This window comes from Felis catus, chromosome D1 (assembly GCF_018350175.1).
Source record: "Felis catus isolate Fca126 chromosome D1, F.catus_Fca126_mat1.0, whole genome shotgun sequence".
NCBI classification, from domain to species: Eukaryota; Metazoa; Chordata; class Mammalia; order Carnivora; family Felidae; genus Felis; species Felis catus.
Window position 1 is genome coordinate 49624603 of NC_058377.1, and position 25550 is coordinate 49650152.

At 39.9% G+C, this 25550-nt stretch overlaps 2 protein-coding genes across 4 annotated transcripts in view; one reads left to right on the forward strand and one right to left on the reverse strand.

Moving 5' to 3' along the window:
* On the reverse strand, positions 1-25281 carry DDIAS (DNA damage induced apoptosis suppressor). Of its 3 annotated transcripts, none has more exons than XM_045038677.1 (5): positions 24926-25143; positions 7210-7371; positions 6193-6310; positions 4789-4863; positions 1-480 (listed from the first exon to the last, which is right to left on the reverse strand). In XM_045038677.1, the coding sequence occupies exons 1-5, from the start codon at positions 25141-25143 to the stop codon at positions 445-447; spliced, it is 609 nt and encodes a 202-aa protein (XP_044894612.1). In that variant the 3' UTR covers positions 1-444. The 3 variants fall into 3 exon arrangements, with proteins under 3 accessions (XP_044894612.1, XP_011284867.3, XP_044894611.1); XM_011286565.4 differs by lacking the exon at positions 1-480 and adding an exon at positions 13688-13816 and having other exon boundaries at positions 1756-4863; positions 24926-25062; XM_045038676.1 differs by lacking the exon at positions 1-480 and having other exon boundaries at positions 1756-4863; positions 24926-25281.
* The window catches only part of PRCP (prolylcarboxypeptidase), a 76347-nt gene continuing 75786 nt past the window's right edge, over positions 24990-25550 (forward strand). Inside the window, exon 1 of the mRNA XM_045038678.1 lies at positions 24990-25127. The gene's annotated coding sequence lies outside the window, so the exon portion shown is untranslated. The remainder of the gene's footprint in view (positions 25128-25550) is intronic.

Below are 25550 nucleotides of genomic sequence, written 5' to 3' on the forward strand. Positions count from 1 at the left end.
CAAGATCATAACCTGAGCCCGTCGGACGCTTAACCGACCCAGGCACCCTGACCCTATTTTTTAAAGGACCCTGGTTATGAACAACAGTACTTAGCAGGGAGGTAGCAAGGACTATTATAGCAAGAATATCAAAAAGAATAATGAGTGCAATTGAGTAACAAAAGTACTTTTACAAAAGTGAGATCTGGTAGGCACAACTGAACCAAGCAATCTAATTTAGCATCACCAATAGACAGCTTGACATTGTCTCTTAATGAGAATTCAATATGAAGTACATAATATAACCCATGAAGTGTCTCTGCCAAAACCCTGAATCTAATCAAGTCTTCAGGACTTTTTTACAGGAAATAGTTGGGGACATAGAAATAAGGTACCGTTACTATAAAGAAGCAAACATACAAATCTTAACTGTGGGATGTTCTACAAAACAATGGTCTGATTTCTTCAAAGAGCCAGTGTTGAAAAATAAGAGGTAAAGTTCTAGAAGAGACAAGAAACATAATGAAACACCATGAATGAAACTTAATGAATTCCTGGTTAAACATCATCAACAATTATAAGGTAATTTAGGGACAAGTAGAAAAATTTGATTATGCACTGAATATTACATGATATTTGGACAATTGCTGTTATTTTTCTTTGGCATGATAATGATACTGCAATTCTGTAGAAGAAAAACACTTACTCTAAGGAAACTCAGGTTGAAGTATTTGGGAGTGAAATGTCCTATCTGCAGCTTATCTTCAAATGGTTCAGCAAAAACAACTATATGTATCCATTCAGACACAATAAAAACAAATACGCATACACAAAAGGCAAAATCTTAAAAATGATTTTACTATTCTTCCAAATTCTGTGTTTATATATTTTCAAAATAAAAGTTGGGTGGGGGGAGATCCAAAAAGCCAGTAGTGACAAGGCAATGATGGGTATAATAATCAACAACCCAACTAGAAAGATGAGCACTAAACGGAAGGTGTGTATCATTTTCTGAGATTAAAGAAGCTGTGGAAGAGTACAGATATGGACAAGTGGGTAGCTATGGGTGTGGGAAGTTGAGGGAATACCAAATGAGCTCAATCTTCCCCATGATGTATGAGGTGAGGAGAGTAGTGTGGGTTGGAGGTATTAAGAGTGAAGATTTGGAATGGCCACTGTGACAAACAGCAAAGGAAGCTGACCGGACATATGTAAAAGATTTCACAGGGTACAGCTAAGGTGCTGCTAAGGATAGTCTAGAAACTACTCATTTTTGCTCCTCTAAGCTTTTCAAGGTTATCTCCTATCATAGGACTTACCAGATGCTTACTAATTGTTTATTTTACTAGACCTTGAGTTTCTTGAGGGAACAGGCTTGACTTTCATTTTTGAGTTCCTAGCACCTAGCCCAGTGCCTGATATGTAGTGACCATTCAATAAATAGTTACTAAATAAAATAATGACAGTTTCACATTTAACTGTAAATAGTAGGTTTTTATTGACCTTTCTTATCCCCAGCCCATAAATGTTGCTGGGTTAAATTAATTCTGTACCACACTCCCATAGCAACATAAATGTTTTAGTACCCATTAAAAACCTCTATCACTGCATTTACTGCATTGCCCTGAAATTGTGTTATATGTCTGTCTTATCCAGCAGACTAAAATCTTTTGAGATTACTGATCTGGTAGCTTTGTATCACAAACTCAGCACAGTAGTTGGCCCTAACATATAGCAGGCATTTTCTGAGATGAACAGACCAATCAAGACTTTAAGTTTTGGTTTGCAAAAGCTTTATTTCTAAATATACATGTGATTTTAACAAATACTTTTAATAAGCAAAATTAACAGTGTTACTAAAGGACAATCAACAATATAAGATAAAGTGCCAAAGTGTTTGAACAAATGTATGCTGGAAAAAACAATGGCTTTATTTTTTATTTTTATTTTTTTAAGTTTATTTATTTTTGACAAAGAGAGCACACGTGCGCACAGGAGGGGCAGGGAGAGAGGGAGACAGAGAATCCCAAGCAGGCTCTGCACCCTCAGCAAAGAGCCCAGTGTGGGGCTGGAACTCACAAAACATGAGACCATGACCCTGGTCGAAATCAAGAGAGTCAGACATTTAACCGACTGCAACACCCATGCGCCCAAACAAAGGGTTTATGTTTTAGAAAGCACGACGATACCTATTTACTATTTGCCTCTGTTCAAGTTCTTAAAATGGCAAGATTGCCTTCCATACCACGGGAGCCAAGTTTCCAAACAGATTTACTTTTAAAAGTTTAGCAATTAGGTTCAGGTGACTTATGAAAATAATTCAGGAGACCAACTGCTTTTAGTCTCAGGCACAGAAGGTGGCCAATTTTTTGAAAACGGAAGGCAACATTTGACTTCTGAACAAGAATCAAGTCCCAAAACTGACTCTTTGCAAAACCAGTCTGAACTTGTGTTAAGAGTTTTCTGTTTTGTTACTCCTGCTGTAAACATGTTCTTTAACTCCTTTTTAATTAAACATTTTTCAATTCTTCGTTTGACACATTTCAGTTTCTTTCTCGGTGGTTCTTTTCGATCAGGAGAATCACAGGCAGCAGAGCATTTCCTTAGACTCAAGGCTTGGAATCCAAGCATTTCTGAAGGAAATACTTTTTTAGTGGTAGGAGGGACCCATTCATCTTCAGTTTCAAGACACTCAGCAAAAGGACTATTGTTGAAAACCTTTGGTTGTGGAATACCAGATATAACAGGGCTTCTGGATTTCTCGCTCGGCGTCCTTACATTGTTTGGACAGCTAGGGGTGGCTTGCTGTGCATCATTTTCAGAGGAAATCTTTCTTTTTTTATAGTTACCATCAAGATCCAAATAAAGGTCAGGTAAGTTTTTGAAAGCTCCTTTCATCCCATGAATTCTTGTTTGGTGGAATCCTGCAACTGGAGTTGACTGTGAACATGGAACAAAGTCTTGGCTATCTACGAAATCATATTCTGAATCTGACTGACAATGAGGTGGAGAAGAGTATGTTCTTGGACATAGAGTGGCAGACATACTTTGCAAAGACAATTTTTGTGAAAACTGGCTGGAATTCTCAGGGAGTGATCTCATTAGAAAATCAGATTCTATATGATGATTTTCTGCCAAAGATTTTCCCCACTGTAACAAAATATGCTGTGACTTTTTCGTAATTTCTGTTGTGATGTCCATTTCTTTAGCACTATCATCAAAGAGATCAGCAGAAGCATCGTAGCTACCTTCGTGACCAGTAGAATAGTTCTGTGTTAAGTTATTATTGATATGTCTACCAGGCATTTCTTTCAGTGTAATTGTAGTTGAATCTGGACTACAGCCAAGAGCTTCTGAAGGATACGTAAGTTTCCTGCAAATTGCAAAACTGTCATCTTGGTTCTTTGGCCATCTATAATGTTGTTTATTTTCTAAGTTACAAAGCTCAGAAACATCATTATATCTCCTAGAACGCAAAGCTACCAACTTTTCACTCATTTCTGAAAGTGATTTTTCTCCACACCTATTGAAGTATTTGCTACTGAGACAAGAATGGTCACTCTCTGAAGTAGTGAGCTTAAGTGAAATTTCAGCCCTATGTAGTGGAATTCTGGTAGACTTCAGAGTAACTGTTGTTCCTAAACTTTTTGAAGATGGAAACAGAGCTGAGAGATAAGCATTTGATGGAAAATATTCAGAAATATCACTTCCATTACTATTTATAGAGACAACCTCTGCTGTGTTATTTAACTGTGACTCCTTTTGAACACAAGGACTTGAATTTGATTCACAGTTGGAAAAGAAGTTATCTTTGCTACAGCTTGCCTTGACTGTTGCTTGTGATGATCTTAAAGCTACAGGTGGTGTATGCAAGGCTCCAGTTCTCTGGGAAGCCACAGATAACCTGACGTGGTCTGCCTGTAATCTATCGATATCATCTAGATGACATTTCCTATTACTGGCATGTGTCTGAGTTGTAGCAATTTCACTTTCAATAACTGCCAGGAACTCGTTCAGGCTTTCAGAGAATGGCAGATCATCCCAAATCTCAGTGTCACAGTCCTGGGAACCACTAGCTATTTCTTCAAGTCTGAGTGATGAAGGTGTACAACATGTAGATCTCTTCTGAAGACTAGGGGGGTTATCTAAATCAAGATACTGGTCACATGTTAGCTCATGCTGGGAATATTGATTTTTAATTTCCACTGCGCTGTGGAAGGATTTTTTATTATTTGACTCCAGGAGCTCTCGCATTTTTAAAGGGAAAAAGTTAGAGTCAACAATTCCGATTTCATGACTGCTATGGACTACACTGGGCTGATAAGCTTGCAAGACAAGTTCTTCATCCAACTTCTGGGCTGTACTCTTTTTATCCATGTATGAAACAAGGCTCCAAGAACCCTGAAAGGCATCATGGCAGCTATGGGAACCAGTGGCCTCGGAAAAAGAGATGCACTTTCTGTTCTGGTGAAGAGTACCAATGGCCTTGCTTTGTTCTGAAGCTGAAAAATCATCACCTGTTAGGTGTGAAAGTGTGTAAGTGAGTTCAAGTGATGCCTGCCAGAATCTTGAAAAACTATCTCTGCCATGGGACTTGAAGAAACCAGAACTGCTGTCAGGGCCACATATGCTGCTAAGATCACTATTTGTGTGTTCTAAAGCAAGTAAGTGGCTATTTGGTGCCTGGGAGCCATCATGAAGTTTCCTGAAATGAGAAAGCTGCAAAAGCTGATGGAAGTAGTCAATGACAGTGAAGCCTGCAACACCTGGGTCTGGTAGAACAATCTGGCAAGCTATTAGTGCTCTTACTTCTCTCCTGTGGTCAGAACGTTGCTTTAAGAAGTTACTGGAATCTGAACCTCGTCCATGTTGGTTTCCAAAATTCTGTCAAAGTAAATGAAGTTAAATGAGAATACACATTTTTTCCTTTGACTCAAAGGTGAAACAGGGACTTAACAGATTAAAACAGACACAATTACATCTCCTACTCCTATAGTTTTAATTTCTGTAGTGTTATAGGTAGAGAAGCATAAGTAATAGAAATAAACCTTGGAGTAAAGAGACTGGTTCTAACATTTACTAGGGTTGGGCTTAGGACAAATTATTTAACTTGTCTGAATCTTAGTTTTCTCATGTATAAATTGAGGATAAATATGCAGGACTACTGTATTATCAATAATACTTGGAAAACTATAGTGCTTAGTAAATAGTAGTTGCTCAATAAATAGTGCCTACTATTATATTTCTCATTAGTGTCCATAAACTTTGAATGTTTAAGGAAGTGTTCCCGCTCATAAAGAAGAAAAAAAAAAAAAAAAAAAGGAAGAAGAAGAGAGGCGCTTGGTGGTGCAGTTGGTTTAGAGCCTGACTTTTGATTTTGGTTAACGATCTCACAGTTCGTGAATTTGAGCCCCACATCATCTCTGCACTGACAATGCAGAGCCTGCGTGGGATTCTCTCTCTCTGCCCCTCCCTCACTTATGTCCCTTCCTCCCTGCCCCTAACCCCGCCAAGATAAATAAACTTTAATAAAAAAAAATAAGAAAAAGAACAAGAACCATCTAAGACTTTGACAGAAAAAATAAAGCTCTGTAGCTCCTAATTTACTGCTTTGAGTTTTTCTCACTGCAGCTATGGAATGCTCTATTCCCACTTGTGAAACCCTGAATCCAGTGTGGGCAAAATTTCCATTTGTTTCTTTTAGCTTAGAGGAGACAGAAAACGATTATTCCTTTAGAGTCAGTATATTCTTGTAACTTCTACATCACTTTTGTAATTCTTTAAGGCCATCCTTCCCACTTATCCTTAAAGTAACCAATACTCAGACGCTTTGCTTTCCATGTTCGTTCCCTCCTTCTTTTACAGCTGATAGAATCAAAAAGCTAAAGAGTTGATACAAATTTTACTACAGAATTTAAACAAAATTTGGAGATGAAATAAACACCGAATATCAAAACAAAATTATGTATTCTGAATTTAAAATAAATTTGGATTTTTAAAGCTCTGAAATCTTTGAACTGGGCTCTTCTGACTTTTGAAAGGGGGAGTTGTCACATTGGTGTTTTAACAGATCATGTATAACCTATTTTTTATACATTTAAAATGTTATAGACTCTCACATTTATGACTCCTAAAAACTACTCAGAAAAGTCAAATCATTTATTACAATGGAAATGTTAAAGGAATACTAAAAAGAAAGCTAGTTTCAATTACCGTCACTCCAAAAATAAAGCTTTGTCCAATGAAGCAAATTTCAACTGCTTTAGTTAATAGGTTCTGAATTGCATCACTGTCCAGTGTTTCTGAAGTTTCATTATGGTCCTGAATGTACCTTGATTGGAAAGAAAATTAAAAACATGAAGAGAAAAAATTTAAAATTTTAACTTGCTATAAAGAAAATACAATTAGTTTGAAAATGCAGTATAACCTTTTCAGTTACATGTAGGAAAAAAGTGTCTTTAAAAATATGGTATTTTGCTCCCTCTCTAGTGTCCCATAGCCTAGAAAGCCAAAAACTATCAAGTGTATTATAAAGTAGATGCCTTCCTAGTAATCAGGCCCAGTATTTATTCCTAAAGTGGCTGTAGGAGTAGTAATGGAATCTCTAGCCCTTGTCCTCAAAGCAGAGGCAATTCTTTTCTCTTCCCTGGCAATGCAGTTTGTTCTCAACTATAAGGAAATAGAGATTTCTTCTGTCAGGGGATTGGGGGAGGAGGGTGGAAGACTGAAGGGAAGAAAAAGTTTTAATTGCTTATATATATCTTTCATACGTCTCAGGACATCTTATTAGGTCAAATTATGCAGATGAAGACACAAGGTAAGTGAGAGGAACAACAACATTTCTACCTCTGATATGCAAATATTCCCTCAATAGCTTCTTCAACCTCAAGGGACTTTAGCCACTTCAATAGTTTGAAATGGTTTGAAACAATTTTACTTTCTTATTCCGTATTTCTCCAATCTGGATTGGACTATTGTAAATTAATATTTTAGCTACAGTTCAGTTGGTCTAACTAAAAGGAGCCTAGTTTAACATCACAATGTGTAATCAGAAAATAAATACCTTTCTATTTCTTTGATTATCTTTTAAAGGAACTGATGATCTGAGGTCAAGCTATCATATTTTGACTAAATGCATACTATTTTAAAAACATGTATCTTCAAATTCTATTGGTATACTAAATGAGTAGCTAGGAAAAAAAAAAAAAAAAACGCTTTAAATATTCTTACCTGTGCAAAGCAGTGGCTGTAAGACCAAAAAATGCATCTAAGCAGCTCCCAAATACAGTAATGCCAAACAATTTGCTTGATTCTGCAACTTTTAAGGAAAGTTTATATCTGTAACTGGCATTTTCAGCTTTACCAGTGGAGCCACATTTTGGACAATTAGACCTGAAAGAGTGGAGGAAATAAAAAAGGATAGAGATGTTCATTAATTTTTTTTTATATTACAGGAAACAAATCTGGAAAAGATTAAAAATAATATTGTGTGTACAAATGTACTTATATAACTTATATCCTTCTTAAACAATTTCAACCAACATCTTTTGAATCTCTATTCATAACAACTACTTTTACGATTTAAGTAGCACCAAATTAATAGAAACCTGAAGAAAAACTGTGTGAGAGGAGAAAGTGGAAAAAGAGGGAGAGAGTGAGAGGGAAAGGAGGAAGGGAGGAACAGATAGATTTTCTTACTGGGTAAATTATCATTAACAAATCGAGGCATATAATAAACAGTCTAGAATTGGGAGGCAAAGTAAACATTAATGAAGTGAACACCACACCAACAGAATACCTGATGTTTAACGTCTATCTTTTATTAAGAAAACAGTACCTGTGAAGAGAATAATGAATAATCTTGAAATATTTAAAAAATCTTGATACACAAAGTACCTAGTTCCATGGTCAACTGTAACTCTACTATTATGTACTAGCAGTCAGGTCTTGGGATAGTTACTAAATCCCTTAAAACCTTGATTTTCTAATCTGTAAAAATGGGGTTGAAGAATAAAATGAGACAAAATCTAAGAAAAGAAAGTAAAGAAAGGACCTAGTGCAGATCTTGCCAAATTAATAACTATTGGTCTGCTTCTTCCTCATAGTTATATTAAATACTGTGATGATTACTGTCAACTCTACTTAGTGTTTCCCTCCTTTCTAGTTGTTTGCAAGGTCTTACAACTGTGATAGCCATCTTTCAGGTTCTTAAATTTAGCAAAATAACCCCTTAGTACATCTTATGGTAGTTGTTAATCCTAGGACTTTATTTTTGTCTCGTGTCCCTAATGATCTGGCTTCAAAATGAATGGTAAAATGCAAATAGAAAATAATGTTAGAGGTTGTATAATTGATGGTTGCCAGATAGCCACTAGGGGGAGCTTAAAATCCACAGTTCACAAGGTGACTATTTTGAACAGAGGTTAATACTTTCTATAAGAAGTTACTGATTCATAATCACTAGATCTGTGCTAATTATTATCTTTTTGCCACACTGAAAATGGCTCTGTGCCAATCCATTCATCTAACCTTACCCTTATGTATTAATAATGCATTTGGGTCTAATGTAAAACTATTAGTAAATCTTAGAAAAATATGCATCAGCATTTTGCAGTTTACAAACTAAAGTGGGGGCCCTAGAGCCTACCTACTAGTCAACCCTGGCCACTACTGCTTCTCTAATTCCTACTTCCCTCTAGAAGCACCTCCTACATGGAGAATGCAATTTGAAAATCATCACTCCTCTAATTTTGAAGGTTAAAAAAAGAAAAAAGTTAACTCCATAGGACACAAACACCTATTTTGTTTGCTGTTGCTAAAGATTTGACGTTCAATAAAATTCTTAGGGAGCAGACCTTTTGCTCTTCATTGTCTCTAAAATGTGTAAAGGCTAGAGTATAGAATTCTTCTGTCATAAATTTGCTCTTCTGTAACCGTGGGGAAATGAGAGAAACCTTCCTTCCTTCCTTCCTTCCTTCCTTCCTTCCTTCCTCCCTCCCTCCCTCCCTCCCTTCTTCCTTTCTCTCTCTTTCTTTCTTTCTGAATGTGGAAGCAGGGCAGAGGGAGAGAAAGAATTTTAAGCAGGCTCCATGTTCAGCATGGAGCCAATCAGGGGGCAGGGTCCCATGACCCTGGGATCATGACCTGAGCCAAAATCAAGAGTTGGATGCTCAACCAACTCAGTCATCCAGGTGCCCCAAGAGGGTGAGGAATTTGTTTCCTGTGTTGGCTTACAAATGATTCCAAGTAAGAAAAAAGGGAAGCAGAAGTAACAGTAGAAAAGATACACACTGGAAATCACAGGGATGTATTTTTTATATAATGTCAATATAATATATAGACAATAGGTTATATTTCTGTGGACTATAGTTCTACATGCAAGGACAATTGCTGTGGGTTTTATGTACCAAAACAGTTCAGTCAGAGCTCCCTTACCAGGGCATCTTAAGCTCTGGAAGGGGGTCAGTGATGTCATTCTGGATACATATTCCACTGCTAATTTGAAGGTAACTTGGTAATTAGGAATATAGCCAGTAGTCATGTTGTTTAGGCTTGAATATGTTTCTGCCACTAACTAGATAGCTGTGTTATTTGGGGCAAGTTATTTAACTTTTCTAAACTTTAATTTTTCTTCTCTGAAGGCTGGCATTAACAATAGCATCACCTCATAGGGCTGGTGTATTAAAAAATATAATGCTTACAAAGCTCCTAGCAAAGTACTTACGTGTATGGTAAATGTTTGTTAATCTATTATTATTACCAGACTCAAGAGGGAACAATGGCACTACTGTTCAACCTAAATGTTTGAGGCAGATTACCTTTAAAAAAAATTTTTTTTACTGTTTATTTTTGAGAAAGAGTGCAAACAGGGGAGGGGCAGAGAGAGGGGGAGACAAAGAACTGAAAGCAGGCTCCAGGCCAAGCTGTTAGCACAGAGCCCACCATGGGGCTCAAACTTGTGAACCACAAGATCACGACCTGAGCTAAAGTTGACTGAACCACCCAGGTGCCCTGAGGCAGATTATCTTTAAAATAAATGACTTGGTAAAAACACACACCCTAAAACCAGTTTTAAAAATATTTCACATGTATAGACTACTGATTATGTAGCACACAATGTCCTAATAAGCATTTCATGTATCTTAACTCATTATATTCTTTATAACAACCCAATGAGGCAGATATTACCTTCCCCATTTTGAGGCCCAGATAATTCAAGTGACTTGCCCAAGGCTACAGTTTCAAGTGGCAGGGTTGGGAGTTTGGCTCCTGAAAAGGCAGTTTGGCTCCAGAGAATTATGCTTTTTAATCACCATAACATACTGCAATACGTAAAGTGTACCTATAGAAACTATCATATTGTCATTCATTCATTCAACAAACGTTTTTGTGCTTTTGTTATAAACTAGACCTTGGCCTGGATGCTGAGGATTTAATGTTGAATACCACAAGTGGGGTTGTTCTGAGTTTATAAATGCATACCTGAGAGAATGGCTCAATAAAAGAACAAGTGATAAGGGGATCTTCTGGAAAGATCCCTTAAAGTCTAGATGGGTGTTGGAACTGCTAATCTTTCTCCATTGAATGCTAACTAGACAGACTATTTAAGAATATTGCTGGGGGCGGAGGGGGGTGGCGCTTGGGGGCTCAGTCGATTGAGCAGGAGCATCGGACTTCCGCTCAGGTCATGATCTTATGATTCAGGGCCCCTGTCCAGCTCTGTGCTGACTGCTGAGCCTGGAGCTTGCTTCGGATTCTGTATCTCCCTCTCTCTGCCCCTCCCCTACTCACTCTCTCTCTCTCAAAAATAAATAATCATTAAAAAAAAATTAAAAAAAAGAATATTGCGGGGCGCCTGGGTGGCGCAGTCGGTTAAGCATCCGACTTCAGCCAGGTCACGATCTCGCGGTCCGTGAGTTCGAGCCCCGCATCAGGCTCTGGGCTGATGGCTCAGAGCCTGGAGCCTGTTTCCGATTCTGTGTCTCCCTCTCTCTCTGCCCCTCCCCCGTTCATGCTCTCTCTCTGTCCCAAAAATATATAAGAACGTTGAAAAAAAAAAAATTAAAAAAAAAAAAAAAAAAAGAATATTGCTGGCATACTATTCTTCCATACTACTAAGTACTTACTATATATCCTCTATGCAGAAAAGAAAGTGTTCTTAAAAAACTCCAACCCTAACCCTTACTTGTACTTTAAAAATCAAAGAATCTTAGACTCTCAGGTATAATTGGCCTGTATCTCAGGACCACAATGAAGTATTATGTGTCAAGCACCATTCAAGCTGCTGAAAGGTAGAGATTTCTAACAGTCTCTGTTCTCAAGGAATTTATTTCAAAAAATAATCTAGGTATAATGCAAAAATAAACAAACAATAAGGAAACAAAGAAAAAAACCCTATTTCTAGGGATATTCCAGAAGTGGACTAAATTTTCATCAGGATTGAGATGTACTCTCAAGAAGTTATTTTTCTCCTCTACTTTGAACCAATCCAAGAAAATCTTATGTCCTGGTACGGTGAATTTTTTCAAAAGAACTTATTATAACTAACTTTTATGTAATCTAGTCCTATAACTTATTTTTTTTTTTAATGTTTATTTACTTATTTTGAGAGAGAGAGAGAGAATGAGAGCTAGTGAGCTGGGGAGGGGCAGCTGTCAGCTCAGAGCCTGATGCAGGGTTCGATCTCACAAACTGTGAGATCATGACCTAAGCCGAGATCAAGAATCAGACACTCAACTCACTGAGCCACCCAGACGCCCCATAGTCCCACAATTTATTAAACAAAAGTACAATTCTGTCTGTAGGCACTTTCACCTTTAGTACATTGGGCAGGCTTTTCTCTGGAATGAATTCTCTGACGATTAAGGAGCTCTGAACTCCACCTATAAGCTTTCCCACATTTTTTACATAAAAAAGGTTTCTTTCCCACTGTGAAGTCTCAGATACTGACTTAGATATGAATTCTGACTGAAGGTCTTCCTACACTCATTACACTCATAGGACATTGATATGCCCAAATTCTTAAGACCCCCAAGAACAAACTACCAGAGTCCAGAGTCAAAGCCAAGCGGCAAGGGTCGTTTATTGCAGGTTCGAACTCGGACCTCCGCGCACTCGTTACTGGTGACGCTAAGAGGTCACGAGCAAGGATCTTACAGCTTCTTTTATAGACAGGCACAAACAAGTTAGGGATTTTTCGCGGTTACAGAGCTGTTATTGGTTGTCATTTAAATCTGAACACTCAGCAGAACTTGATTGGTTCCCGCCTTTAGGTCAGACCACAACCGGGCACGCCCTGGCTGGTTCCAAGAATGGTGGGGGGGGGGGGGGGTCTTTTCTTTGCAGTTGAGGGTACACCTGGTAATTTTTCTCTTAGTCTCTCAACATCTCCCCTGAATGAAACCTCCGATGCCAAAGAAGATGAGCACTCCACAGGAAGGACTTCCTACACTCATTACATTTATAGGGTTTCCTCTTGTATGAATTCTCTGATGTTGAATGAGGTTTGACTTCCGGTTGAAGGTTTTCCTAGTGTTGCTACACTTACAGCATTTTTCTCCAGAATGAATTGTCTTGTGGATATACGATGTGAGTGATAAATGAAGACTTTACCACATTCACTACATTTACGGTCTTCCCTGTGGGAGTTTTCTTATGAGTGAAAATCATCTGCCTGAAGCATTTCTCCTGGACAGGGGACCACCTCGTTCTCCACTTCGGGATTTCTGTTGCTGCTCTAAAGTGCTCTGAACTTCAGAGGTAGCTTCAAAAGTAGAGGTGCCAGTGGTGAGTTTTTCTGAGAACACCTGTGATTCTACTTTGTAATGAGTGGTTGTGGCAGTGATCCTTTGTCCCTGGACTGTGTGTCATCTTCACTCATTGGGAAAGGCCAAGTCTCCTGAGATTCACACTGGAACTGGGTCTCCTTAGACTGGAGTTGTATGCTTGGTGCCTCCTGGCCTGGTTGTATCCTTGGTGCTCCCAGAGGTGCCTTCTCCTCCCATGGGTCTTCTTGTACAGGTCCATGTGTAGGGCCTAGGATCTGGAGGTGATCAGGCACCACCTGGTTTGCGTGGAACCAAAACTTCCAAGAGACCATCCTCAGAGTAAGCCCAAGGGGAAGGAAGAGTAGCTTGAATCTTGTTCAGGGCTTTGAAGGCAGAAAAGACACACAGAAACACACACTAACTGCTCCACCTGGCCTGAGAGAGATCTGAACTTGGCAACTCCCCCTCTACTGTTGCTTCTCTGTCCAGCCTAAAGACCAATGCTCTGGCTCCCCTAACGGATCACATGTCCCCTTCTCACCTATAGTCCTGGTTCACCAAGTCCTTTCTGTAAATGCTCTAGCACAGTTAGTTTCCTTTCCACTTTTGGGATGGTTTCTGGTATGATGGATGTAAACCTTACTTGCCCTTGAGTCGTAGGAAATCTATAGTGTACACATGTATTTCCTCTCATGCTTACAGACTTTACTTTTTTTTTTTTTAAGTTTATTTATTTATTTTGAGACAGAGAGAGAGAGCAGAAGGGAAGGGACAGAGGTGGGGGCAAAAGAGAGGATCCTAAGCAAGCTCCGTGCTGTCAGTGCAGAGCCTGACACAGGGGTTGAAATCATGAACCGTGAGATCATTACCTGAGCCAAAGTCAAGAGTCGACGCTTAACAGACTGAACCACCCAGGGCGCTGCCACAGGCTTTATTTTTACCTTTTGGAGACCAGGATTAGTCGAGAGAAGCACTTCTGACATGATGGATAGATAAAACTGGAATTCTGGAGAGCAAGAACTGAGGCAAGAAGAAATCTTCTCCCTCCATTCATGTGTTCTTACTGTGTCCTACAAAACAAAATAGCCATGGGATGATTGGCAGATCTTTAACTGTATGTACATAATTCATCTCTGAGGAAAACAACTTAGCCTCCACTGTAAAGCAAATAGATAGATGGCTTTTGTGGTTAAGTGCCAATGTATTGGAAAACTCATTTTATTTTTCTGCCTAATTAAAACTATTAATAGTAAGAAAACAAGATTTAAAACAAAGTAGCTCAAACAAATATTCTGGGTTTTTTTTTTTTTTAATTTTTTTTTTTTTCAACGTTTATTTATTTTTGGGACAGAGAGAGACAGAGCATGAACGGGGGAGGGGCAGAGAGAGAGGGAGACACAGAATCGGAAACAGGCTCCAGGCTCTGAGCCATCAGCCCAGAGCCTGACGCGGGGCTCGAACTCACGGACCGCGAGATCGTGACCTGGCTGAAGTCGCTTAACCGACTGCGCCACCCAGGCGCCCCAAATATTCTGTTTTTTAATAAATGCTGCATCCCAGTAACCAGGAAAGATATCATTTAGACCTTTTCACATATTTAAAAGAGCTATAAGAGCTTGTTTCTTCAATTAATAGGAAGGAACTTAAAGAAACTTACATGATTCTTTTAAAGACTCTAAATTGGTAAATGGTTCTTTTTGGCTCAAAAAAAAATCGCCTTATTAGATTTCGGTGTATATATTTTACACAGCCTAATGAAAAAAAAAAAGATAATTCTGATTCTGCAAACAGAAAAATAAAAATGTTACATGGTCAAGAGAGTACAAAGTACTTTAAGATCCTTGTATAAAACACTCAGAGAAGCAGAACAGTAAAATAGCAATGGTCTCCTCTTTTTAAAAATTCAAATGTTGGTTTATCAAAAATTTAAAAATTGATTAGCTTGGGGCCCCTGGGTGGCTCAGCCGGTTGAGCGACTGCCTCTTGATTTTGGCTCAAGTCATGCTCTCGTGGTTCGTGGAATCAAGCCCTGTGTCGGGCTCCACACTGACAGCACAGAGCCTGCTTGGGATTCTCTCTCTCTCAAAATAAATAAACTTTAAAAAAATTTTTTTAAACGGATTAGCTTATTCAAAGCATGTTTAAGATAGAGTTGCATCAATAAATTTTCATTTGTAAACATATGGCAAAAGGTTTCAATTTCTGAAAATGGGTGGAACTGTTTCTGTGACTGGCATCAGCAAATTCAAACAAAGTGATACTGATTCTATCAATCAAATATTTCTGTGAAAATAAAATCTTGCCATCTAGGCAGTAAGATGAAAACCTGCAAAGATGAAACATAAAGGGGCGCCTGGCTGGCTCAGTCAGTAGAGTATGCAACTCTTGATCTCAGGGTCATGAGTTTGAGCCCCATATTGGGCATGGAGCCTACTTAAAAATAAAAAGATGAAACGTAAAGGGATTTATATAAATCACTGACCTATGTTATTAAAGGGAGCATAGAAAAAAGAAAAAATCTAATCCTAATTCTTTGTTGTTAATCCTTGTTTTGGGACCCTTAGGATAACGTGAGCAGTAAGGTTTTATCATAAGCAGATATGTAGTCCCAGATTTGGTTGTCCTCTTAGGTCACAAGGCAATCTCTAAGGGCAAAGTAGAGTAGGTGAATGGGCTACAAGGGGAAGGCAGAAAGGTCACAGAATACTGAATTAGTGCTCTTAACCTCAAGTTCCTTTCCAACACAACAAACGATAGAATGTAAGTCAGCAAAGGCATCTTCCCTCTAAAATCCAGTTTGGGGTAGAGTGTAACACGGTGGTACACCTATCTGTGAGCTATGGGAGATAAAGGCACAGCTCCCTCCTGAAAAATGTTGTCTCTTACCTGCTTAAAATGATGCTATTTATTTATTTATTTATTTATTTTTAACGTTTATTTATTTTTGAGACAGAGAGAGACAGAGCATGAACGGGGGAGGGTCAGAGAGAGAGGGAGACACAGAATCTGAAACAGGCTCCAGGCTCTGAGCTGTCAGCACAGAGCCCAATGCGGGGCTCGAACTCACGGACCGCGAGATCGTGACCTGAGCCGAAGTCGGCCGCTTAACCGACTGAGCCACCCAGGCGCCCCTAAAATGATGCTATTTAGATTGAAGCCACAGTTCCTTACAATGGTCTATGAGGCTCTTGGTCATTTAGCCTTACCTCCTTGACCTCACCCTGTACCACACTCCCTCTTAATCGCTGCACTTCAGTCCGTGCTCGCCTTTTTTCTGCTCCTCAAACACACCAATTTCTCTTCCCAGAAGCTTCTGAGAAGAGTAATCTGTAACTCTAATGTTACCCCTGAGAGAGCCCCACATTATTTCAAGTAGACTCACCAGCTTTCCTCTTAGCTTCTGTGGCATCACCCATTTTATTCCTTCATAGAACTAATGCTGCTTGTGATATATCCAACCATGAAAATGCATATATTATCTTACTTATTTTTGTTTGTTCTACCCCTACTAGTCTGAAAGTTCTTTGAAGAAAGGGATGTAGTCTAACTTGTGTTCTACTATATATCTCCAGGGCTCAGAATATATTATACTCTCAATATTCTGAATAGAAAACTCTAAGCAGAATTTTGCAATTTAAGAAAAAATTTCATGATAGTAGGTATATGCAATATAACAGAATTTCCTTTTTCATTTAAAGCTCCATTTAAAAAGCCTTCCTCTGGAGCACCTAGGTGTCTGAGCCGGTTAAGCTTCTGACTATTGACTTCAGCTCAGGTCATTATCTCTTGGTTGGTGGGATAAAGCCCCACGTCAGGCTCTGTGCTGACAGCACGAAGCCTGCTTGGGATTCTCTCTCTGCCCCACTACCCTCCAAATAAATAAACTTAAAAAATACAAAAGGCTTCCTCTTTTAACAAAAAGATGATGGCTTTTCTTTTTTTTCTGCATCTTATACTACTGTACTTCTATAGTCCTACCATCTGTTTTCTTTGTCTACTCTAATCATTTCCATTTGGTTTTATTCTCCCAAATACCTTTTCCCTTGATTCTCTCTCGTTATTTATGTGTCAGTAATCTATGCTTAAAGAGAACACATCCCTTGTTCTCTTCTCAACCCTCCAACATTTCCCTATTACAATATGTTTTACATTTCTCTGCCTTTGCTTCTTTTCATTCTTCCCTCTAAAATGTTCTTTCATTTTCCTGGCTAATGCTTATTCTTCTTTAAGAGTCTTCTCAGGGGCTTTCATCTCCAGGAAGCTTCTCAGGTTAAAGACCCTACTTTTTTCCACATCATAGTAAACTTACCTGTTTAATGTTTTTTTGCTGGAAACCAGTGTAAGATCTTAGAGGGACCATCTCATTATATCCCCAGGGCCAAGCTCAAAAACTGTCAATCTGAACTTCAGCTGTTAACTTTCTTCTTGATGTTTAGCTTTCCTTTACCTAAGCCAGTTTTGCCATATACCACTAAATACACAATTTTACCAAATCACAAAATAATCTTATATTTATATAGAGAGTGCACAGAATAGTTTCACATATAATACCTTATTTAAAACGTATTTTAATCATCCACATTATATCTTCATTTCCATTGTTCCCCCTTAATTGTGGTCAAATTATGAGCAGAGACTATCTTCTTTAGGGCTCTAAAATAGAATTTTAGGGGCACTTAGGTGGCTCAGTCAATTAAGGGTCTGACTCGATTTTGGTTCAGGTCACTACCTCATGGTAAGATCGAGCTCTGCAATGGGTGTGGGGCTTGCTTAAGATTCTCTCCCTCTACCTTTGCCCCTCCCTCGCTCACGCTCTCCCTCAAAAAAATTCTAGACATAAAAAAAGATTCTCTGGGTTCGCTGGGTGGCTCAGTTGGTGAAGTGTCCAACTTCAGCTCAGGTCATGACCTCATGATTCATGAGTTCAAGCCCCATATTGGACTCAGTGCTGATAGTGCAGGGCCTGCTTGGGATTTTATCTACCTCTTTCTCTGCTCCTCCCCTGCTCATGCTTGCTCTTTTTCAAAATAAATAAACTTAAAAAAAAAAAAAGAAAAAGATTCTTTCTCTCACAAAAAAGTAAAACAAAATATTGTACCACAACTATATAGGCATTCATCAGATCATATTCTTAGACAAACTGTTATTCAAACCTTAGGAAATAGAATAAACCTTAAAAGATAACTAACTAGGACACTGTGCTATTAATGAAAAGATGTTTACTGTCTAATTGGGCAGACAGCTCACCAACAAATGAAAAACACAAGCAGAAATATTTGGGTTATTTCTAAATTCACTGTGCAAGCACTAATTGCTAGATTTTAAAAGTAAAATTGATTAAATTATATTTATGTAAGAGTTTATTGCCCTCTAGTGGATCAAATAAGTATGTCTAAAAAACTACAGTATTTACAAATTACTGGCAAAATGAAAAAGGTCATTAAACTATTTTTACTATTTATGTTTCACCTGGTAAACTTCAGAAATGGAAAGAAGGCTTCTCATTAATTGTCTGGTGGACAAAAATGCATTAAGATCTTTCAGGCAGTCACTGTTAGTTATTCCTTTTGCTGTTTTTATAGTATTTCCTTCAGGACACTTGTTATCTAGTTGGTTTTAGCTCTCTACTGTTTGGCTTGTAGTGTGGTAAATTCATGTTTGACGGAGAACTGAATGAAGCATCAGTAATAAATATATACTAAAGTTATGAAACCTTATGATAGACTTGGGAACAATTTCATATTTAGTACCTCTTGCTTTTGATAAGGATGGTGATATAGCGTTACAGTTCTTTCAGCTCCAGCACAGCCAGAAAACCATATTCCAATACATATTGTCAATTTTTTATTGTGCAGCTGCTAAATACCAGGTACTGGGGATAATATAAGTGATGGGCAAAACAGACAATAATCACATAAAAAATTTAACTGAATTTTAACATAGTAAACTCTATAAAAAAAAAACTAGGGGCTCCTGGGTCACTTGGTTAAGCATCTGACTCTTGATGTCGGCTTAGGTCATGATCCCAGGGCTGTAGGTTCAAGCCCTGCATTGTCCTCCTCACTGAACATGAAGCCTGCTTGGGATTTTCTTACTCTCTCTCTCTCTCTCTCCCCTGCTCACATGCTCCTTCTCTTAAAAAAAAAAAAGTACATAATGCTATGAGAAAATATAACAAGGAGACTTTTCTAGTCTTAGCTTGGAGGAGTGGGGAGAAAGGAAAATAGGCAAACACATAATCTTTGTTTGAAAAGTATTTTGGGGGCACCTGGGTGCATCAATCAGTAGTAAAGTGGCCGACTCTTGATTTTGGCTCAGGTCATGACATCATGGTTAGTGGGATCAAGCCCCACACTGGGCTCCACAGTTAACAGTGTAGAACCTGCTTGGGATTCTCACTAGCCCATCTGCCACTCATGTGCACTTGCATGCTCTCTCTCTGAAAATAAACTTAAAAAAAAAAAGAAAAGGTATTTTGAAATGCATTACATTTATACTTTTAAAAACCAATAAATATAAAAAACACTAGGTAGGGAACTCAGCAATAACATATAAAGCAAATCTTGGGTCCTCTCAATCTCTCATACATAAAAGTAGAAACAAGGAGGGGTGCCTGGGTGGTTCATCTATTGAGAATCTGACTCCTGGTTTCAGCTCAGGTCATGATCTTGTGGTTCGTTGCCTTGAGCCCTGAGTTGGGCTCCGTGCTGGCAATTCAGAGCCTGCTTGGATCCCCTCTCTCTCCCTCTCTCTGCCCCTCCCCCTTATATTTGCGTGTGTGCTTGCACTCTCTCTCTCTCTCAAAATAAATAAAGAAACTTTATAAAAATGCTCTGGAATACCTGCTTTCTTTCTTTCTAGTCAAGCTATATGAGAATATAAACCATATCCAAACGTGCTTTACTAATTTGCCATGAAAAATTATAATCACAGGGGGCACATCTTAAGCCCGTATTTTCTTTTGGGTATAACTGTATGTCAAGCCAAATTATAAAGAGAAAGTTGCTTGAAGAGGGGGCATTACGTGAATCAAATATTTTAATGGAATCAGGCTAATACAGCTGATGAATCTTTTTCACACGAGAGATGGTTTTGACAATGGGCCCAGATACATAAATCATTGATTACCATCCATTTTCATACTAGCCAAGTGGTTCTCAAACTTTAGTGTGCCTCAAAATCACCTAGAAGGCCTAATAAAATGGACTTCTGGGACCCAATTTGAGTTTGACTCAGTAAATCTGGGAGGAGGACCAGAGAATTTGTATGTCTCACAAGTTCTCAGATCATGTTTATGCTGCCTAGGCTTGAAAATCACTGGCTAGCCACTGAGGCCATAGGATAGTGAACAACACTTGTGATTAACATGGTTATAGTTAAATCGTAAAGCCTGAGAGCATTACAGTATCTTTCATATTACTTTGTAAATCTTTGCTCTAATCTATTATCTGGGGACCCTTCAGCTTATCTCCTTCACTATCAATTTCCTAGAAAGCAGCTTAATATGAAAAACCATGCCCCTAGCCACTACATGCACACACACACTAACATACTTTTTTTTCTCCTCTGGGCTAACCTAGAAAATCAGAATAATTTTTTTAAACATGTTTATGTATTTTTGAGAGAGAAAGAGCACACAAGCATACAAGGGGCAGAGAGAGAGGGAGACAGAGGATCCGAAGTGGGCTCTGCGCTGAGAGCAGAGCCCAAAGCAGGACTCATGCTCACAAACCTCAAGATCATGACCTCAGCCGAAGTCAGATGCTTAACTGACTGAGTCACCCAGGTGCCCCTACAGTAATTCTTATTAAATGTTAGATCCTGGAGAAAAATTTAATTAAGTGTTTAATATTGCTGGGGACACAAATTCCTGTCTCATTCAAGGTCCTTTTACCTAGACTAAGAATCAAATTGACATGAGACTGGTTAACAAGAAATCAAATTTAATACACGCATACGTACAGGAATCCACACAGACATGGAAATTCCAAAGACAGTCAAGCAAAATGAGGTATACTGTATATGTCATCCTGAACTAAGGAGAAGTGGGTAGAGGAAGTACAAAGCTTTTCCTGAATCTGCTAGATTTTGATTGTTTTTTAACTCAAAAGAATCTTCATGTCAAAGAGGCCCATCATGGGGCAGCTTCCATACTCCCCAAACTGTTCTTGCTTTGCAAGAAAACTGTCACTTTGCTGCTCTCAGATTTCCTGTTTCATACTATATAGGCCAAGAGGCCTCACCTATGGGAAGGGTGGCTATTTTGAGCTGTTTACTTAAAACTATCTAAAGGTCACCCCCAAGGGTACATTGTCTAATTTTTCTAAAAGTAGTCATAACAAATCCTTGAGAAATGATTTACTGACAGTAACATGAAAATTCTAGAAAGGGATAAGAGAAGGCAGGAGACGGAAAATTAAACAAAAAACAAAGAAAGAAAACCTCTTTTGTTTGGAGAAGTATTGGTGAAAAATACTTTTATTAATTTTTTAAGTTGATTTATTTATTTATTTTGAGAGAGAGAGAGAGAGAGAGAGAGAGAGAGAGAGAGAGAGAGAGAATGCCAAGCAGGTTCAGTGCTGTCAGTAGAGAGCCTGATATGGGGCTCCAACTCAGGAACTGTGAGATCAGGACCTGAGCCAAAATCAAGAGTTGGCTGCTTACCTAACTGGGCCACTCAGGAGCCCCAGTGAAAAATACTTTTAATTTTTTTTTTAACATTTATTTATTTTTGAGAGACAGAGAGGCAGAGCATGAGCAGGGAAGGGGCAAAGAGAGAGGGAGACACAGAATCAGAAGCAGGCTCCAGGCTCCGAGGCTGTCAGCACAGAGCCTGACACAGGGCTCGAACCCACGAACTGTGAGATCATGACGTGAGCCGAAGTCAGACGCTCAACTGACTGAGCCACCCAGGAGCCCCCAAAATACTTTTAAAATACTACCCAAGAGGGGCGGCTGGCTGGCTCAGTCCATAGAGCATACAACTTTTTTTTTTTTAATGTTTATTTTTGATAGCACGCTTGAGTTGGGGAGGGACAGAGAACAAGGGAGACAGGATCTGAAGCAGGCTCTGTGCTGACAGCAGCGAGCCTGAGGCAGGTCTTGAATTCACAAACTGTGAGATTATGATCTGAGCCAATGCTCACCGACGAGCCACTCAGGCACCCCACGCATGCAACTCTTAATCTCAGGACACCAAGTTCAAGTTCCACACTGGGTATGGGGCCTACTTAAAAGAAAAAACCCAAAACAACAACAAAAAACTCAAAACACTACCCGAGAATATCTTAGTACAACACAGTCTGTCTAATGAATTTATGATACATGCAGTACTATTCTAGGGATGGGAAAGGGGACAGTTACAGATACAAAAGACAGGCTCTAGTGTTCAAGAAATTTATAAGGTACATATAATATCTGCAAGATCCAGATTTCCACATCTCAACAGCTTACCAGAGAGCCAACTATTTCACAGACATCTCAAGTAAAAAAGGTAAAAAAGTTGAATTCTTAGTTTCCTCTCAAACTGCTTTGTAGAAGCTGCTTTTAGACAACAGTCTTGAGCAATGGAACGTAGAGCAAGGCAAAAAGGCGCACAGTGACCACCTGGCTGAATACAGACAGGCCCGTCAGGTGACCCACCTCAAAATATCCGTAGGCCCTAACAGACCAATGGACCAGTTTCCAAAAAAGGGGAAATTCCATTCGAAGCCACACCTCCTCATCTTCTCCCTTTAAAAATAGCCCCCCCCCCTGGGGCGCCTGGGTGGCGCAGTCGGTTAGGCGTCGGACTTCAGCCAGGTCACGATCTTGCGGTCCGTGAGTTCGAGCCCCGCGTCGGGCTCTGGGCTGATGGCTCAGAGCCTGGAGCCTGCTTCAGGTTCTGTGTCTCCCTCTCTCTCTGCCCCTCCCCCGTTCATGCTCTGTCTCTCTCTGTCCCAAAAATAAATAAACGTTGAAAAAAAATTTAAAAAAAAAATAAAAATGGCCCCCCAACCCCCACTCCCTTGACGCAGATGGTCTCTCCTTTGCTGTCCTGCCCACTGCTCCCTTGAGGTGTATTCAATAAACTTCTATCTCCTTTGTTCTGCCTTGGATGAATCCTTTCACCACCTGCACTGCGCCACCGGCTTCTATGCGATTATCTCCCCACATTTGGGGGCCGCCATCCGATCTGACAGACATCACATTCTTTTCTTACAATTTTCTTCATCTCACCAAATGGTACTACTCTCCAACCAGTTAAGTCAGGTCAAATACCTAGGAGTCATCTTTCATTTATTTTTCCCTCAGATCCCACATTATACTCATCAGTGTGTCCTTGGGTCTATTTCCATATCTAAAAACCATCATCTACTTTCCCTCCCTTATATTCTGCCACCATCTTAATCCAAACCACCATCACCTGCTTCTGCTGCTGCATTAACCTAACCACGTGATCTGGTCCCTGCCCATCTCTCCAGACTCATCACCTGTTCTTTCCGAATATATTCCAGCAACACTGGTCTTTTCCTAGGTTCTTGAACACTCAAATGCCAAGCTCTTTCCTGCCTCTAGGCCTTTGCACAACCTATTCACTCTGGAATTTTCTTCCTTTTCTCTATTGCGTGGGTGGATCATTCTCACCTTTTAAGCCTTGTAAACTGTCCACTCCTCTGTTAAAAAGAAAATCACAGATCCCAAATGGAGTCACTTAGGCAGAGTCCCCAAACCAGGGCTTAATATCTAAATCTAACTGTAGTTTCAACCTTCCCCAGAAATGTAGTCTTAACTAGTCAGTAAGGAATTTTCCGATCTGTGCCGACATCGGGCTCTCTCCCTCCTACAAAGGTAATCTGTATAAGATTCCTCGCTCTCCCCCCTGAGGGAAAGTGACCTTGCCTGGAACAATCCTTTTTTTTTTTTTTTTTTTTGTAATAATTTTCTTGCCTCACTCTCCTTCCTATAAAAACCTTCCATTTTGTACAACTCTTCAGAGCTCCCTTCTACTTGCTAGATAAGATGCTGCCTGAATCATTTAATAAAGCTAATTCATTTTCAAATTTACTTGGCTGAATTGTTTTTTAAGACCTCAGGGAGGCCTTCCCAGACCAACCTAACTCCATCAGATTCCCCTGTTATCCTTAACTCCCTGCATAAAAGGTTTAAGTTCCATTAGGTGAAGAATCTAACTTCTTTACCATTGTAATCTCAGGGCCTACCAATTCTTGGCAGAGGGAGGCACTTACATCTATGGAATAACTACTGGGTATTTTGTGACCCAACCTTGCAGGGCAGTAAAGCCTTCCTGACTGAAAAGGCTTAATAAACTGAGACTTAAAGAAGAGGTAAGAATTGGCTACGTTGGGGATGGGGTTAGAAGAGGTCTGCAGGTGAGATGGGAAGGTGCATTTGAGGAACTCAAAAAAGGCATTTCGTAGGAATGGAGCCTAGAGTGGTGAAAAACAAAGAGAGGTAGGCAAAGGCTAGGTGAGAAGGGCCCTGTAAAACATGTGAAGGAGTTTAGACTTAAACCTGAGGGCAAATAGGAAGCAAGGAAAGGCTTTAAAGGGGGGTGCCCTGATCAGATCTGATTTACATTTAGCCTGGCAATATGGAGACTGGATTGGAAAGTAACATGATCGAAAGAAGACTCGCTGGGAGGCTGATGACTTAAGTGGCGAGAACTTTAAGGATTTGAGATATTTAAGAGGCTGGTAATGAGTGGCTGGATAGGAGATAAGGAAGGAGTCTAGAAAATTGCCAGTTTCTGGTTTGAGCACACTGGTCACTTAAGCGAAGCACTTTTCCCTCCAGGCCGTCAAAGAGGTTTGGAAAAGACTCCCTTTCCGTACGTATTACTCGTCAGAGCAGCCTGCTAAAACCATATCTCTGAGCACCTCAAAAGCTGGAGTAGTACTTTTCCTCTTCGTATTACCGGCTCCAGACACTCCCCCGTAACTAGCTCGATGGCACAGTAAATGTTGAGTAAACGTTCGCTGAGCGGTTATCAACAGCACTAAAATTTAAATGACCGACCTTTTTACTCTTTACCCTCCCGACCACTGTTTTACGGAAAAGACTAACTCCCGAAGAAACAAAATAGAATGCTGTTAAGTCTCATTTATAACGACAATGAAGGCTTCGTTAGGGGCCTCGCCCTTTGCGCGCCCCGTGACTCTCTCCCCACAGCTCCTCACCTGAGACACAGAACCGAGACCTGCCCGGGCGACGCTCGTTGGCGCAGGCCACCAGGACTCAGCGACCAGCCAAGCGCCTTGAATCGAATCTCCCGCGTCCTTTTCCGCAGGAAGTGACGCTTTGGCCTTGGTCCCTCAGAGCCAATCAGAAGAAGGCGCCGCAGAGGGTGGAGATTGAACACTGCGTTCTGTGAGCATTCGGGTACGACCATTTTCATCGAATTGGGGGTAGAGAGACAGGGTTTGGCGAATGTTCTTCCCTGACTGGTGGGGTAGTGGCACAGTCTATAAAGCTGGTTTGGGGGGGTAGCATAGGAATCTCAGGAAAGGGTGGTAGCGCCTCTCCAATCGGGGTTCAGCAGGGTGACTGGAAGGAGGTGTGGTAGCTGGGCGAAAGGGGTTGGCGGCGCGGTGAAGACGGAAGGGAGGCTACCCGGAGCCGGGAGAAGAAAGGGGGGCGTATCCTGGGAGAAGGGCCCAGGACCAAGCGGGATTCGGGGGCTACCTGGGCGACTCCCGTTATGGGATGAGTTATGTAGGCAACATAGAAGTTTGGGGTGATTCATGAACAGAGAGTACCACAGGAGGTGGTTGGCTAACATACTGGAAGTGGGTGCAAGGAGCC

Excerpts from the sequence above, each read along its gene's own strand:
- DDIAS (XM_045038676.1), bottom strand. The coding sequence starts at position 25,143 with ATGAAAATGGTCGTACCCGAATGCTCACAGAACGCAGTGTTCAATCTC. Across the intron at positions 7,372-24,925 it reads GTCTCGGTTCTGTGTCTCAG|GTCTAATTGTCCAAAATGTG; the intron begins GTGAGGAGCTGT and ends CCACTCTTTCAG. Across the intron at positions 4,864-6,192 it reads GCTTTATTTTTGGAGTGACG|AATTTTGGAAACCAACATGG; the intron begins GTAATTGAAACT and ends TTACTTTGACAG.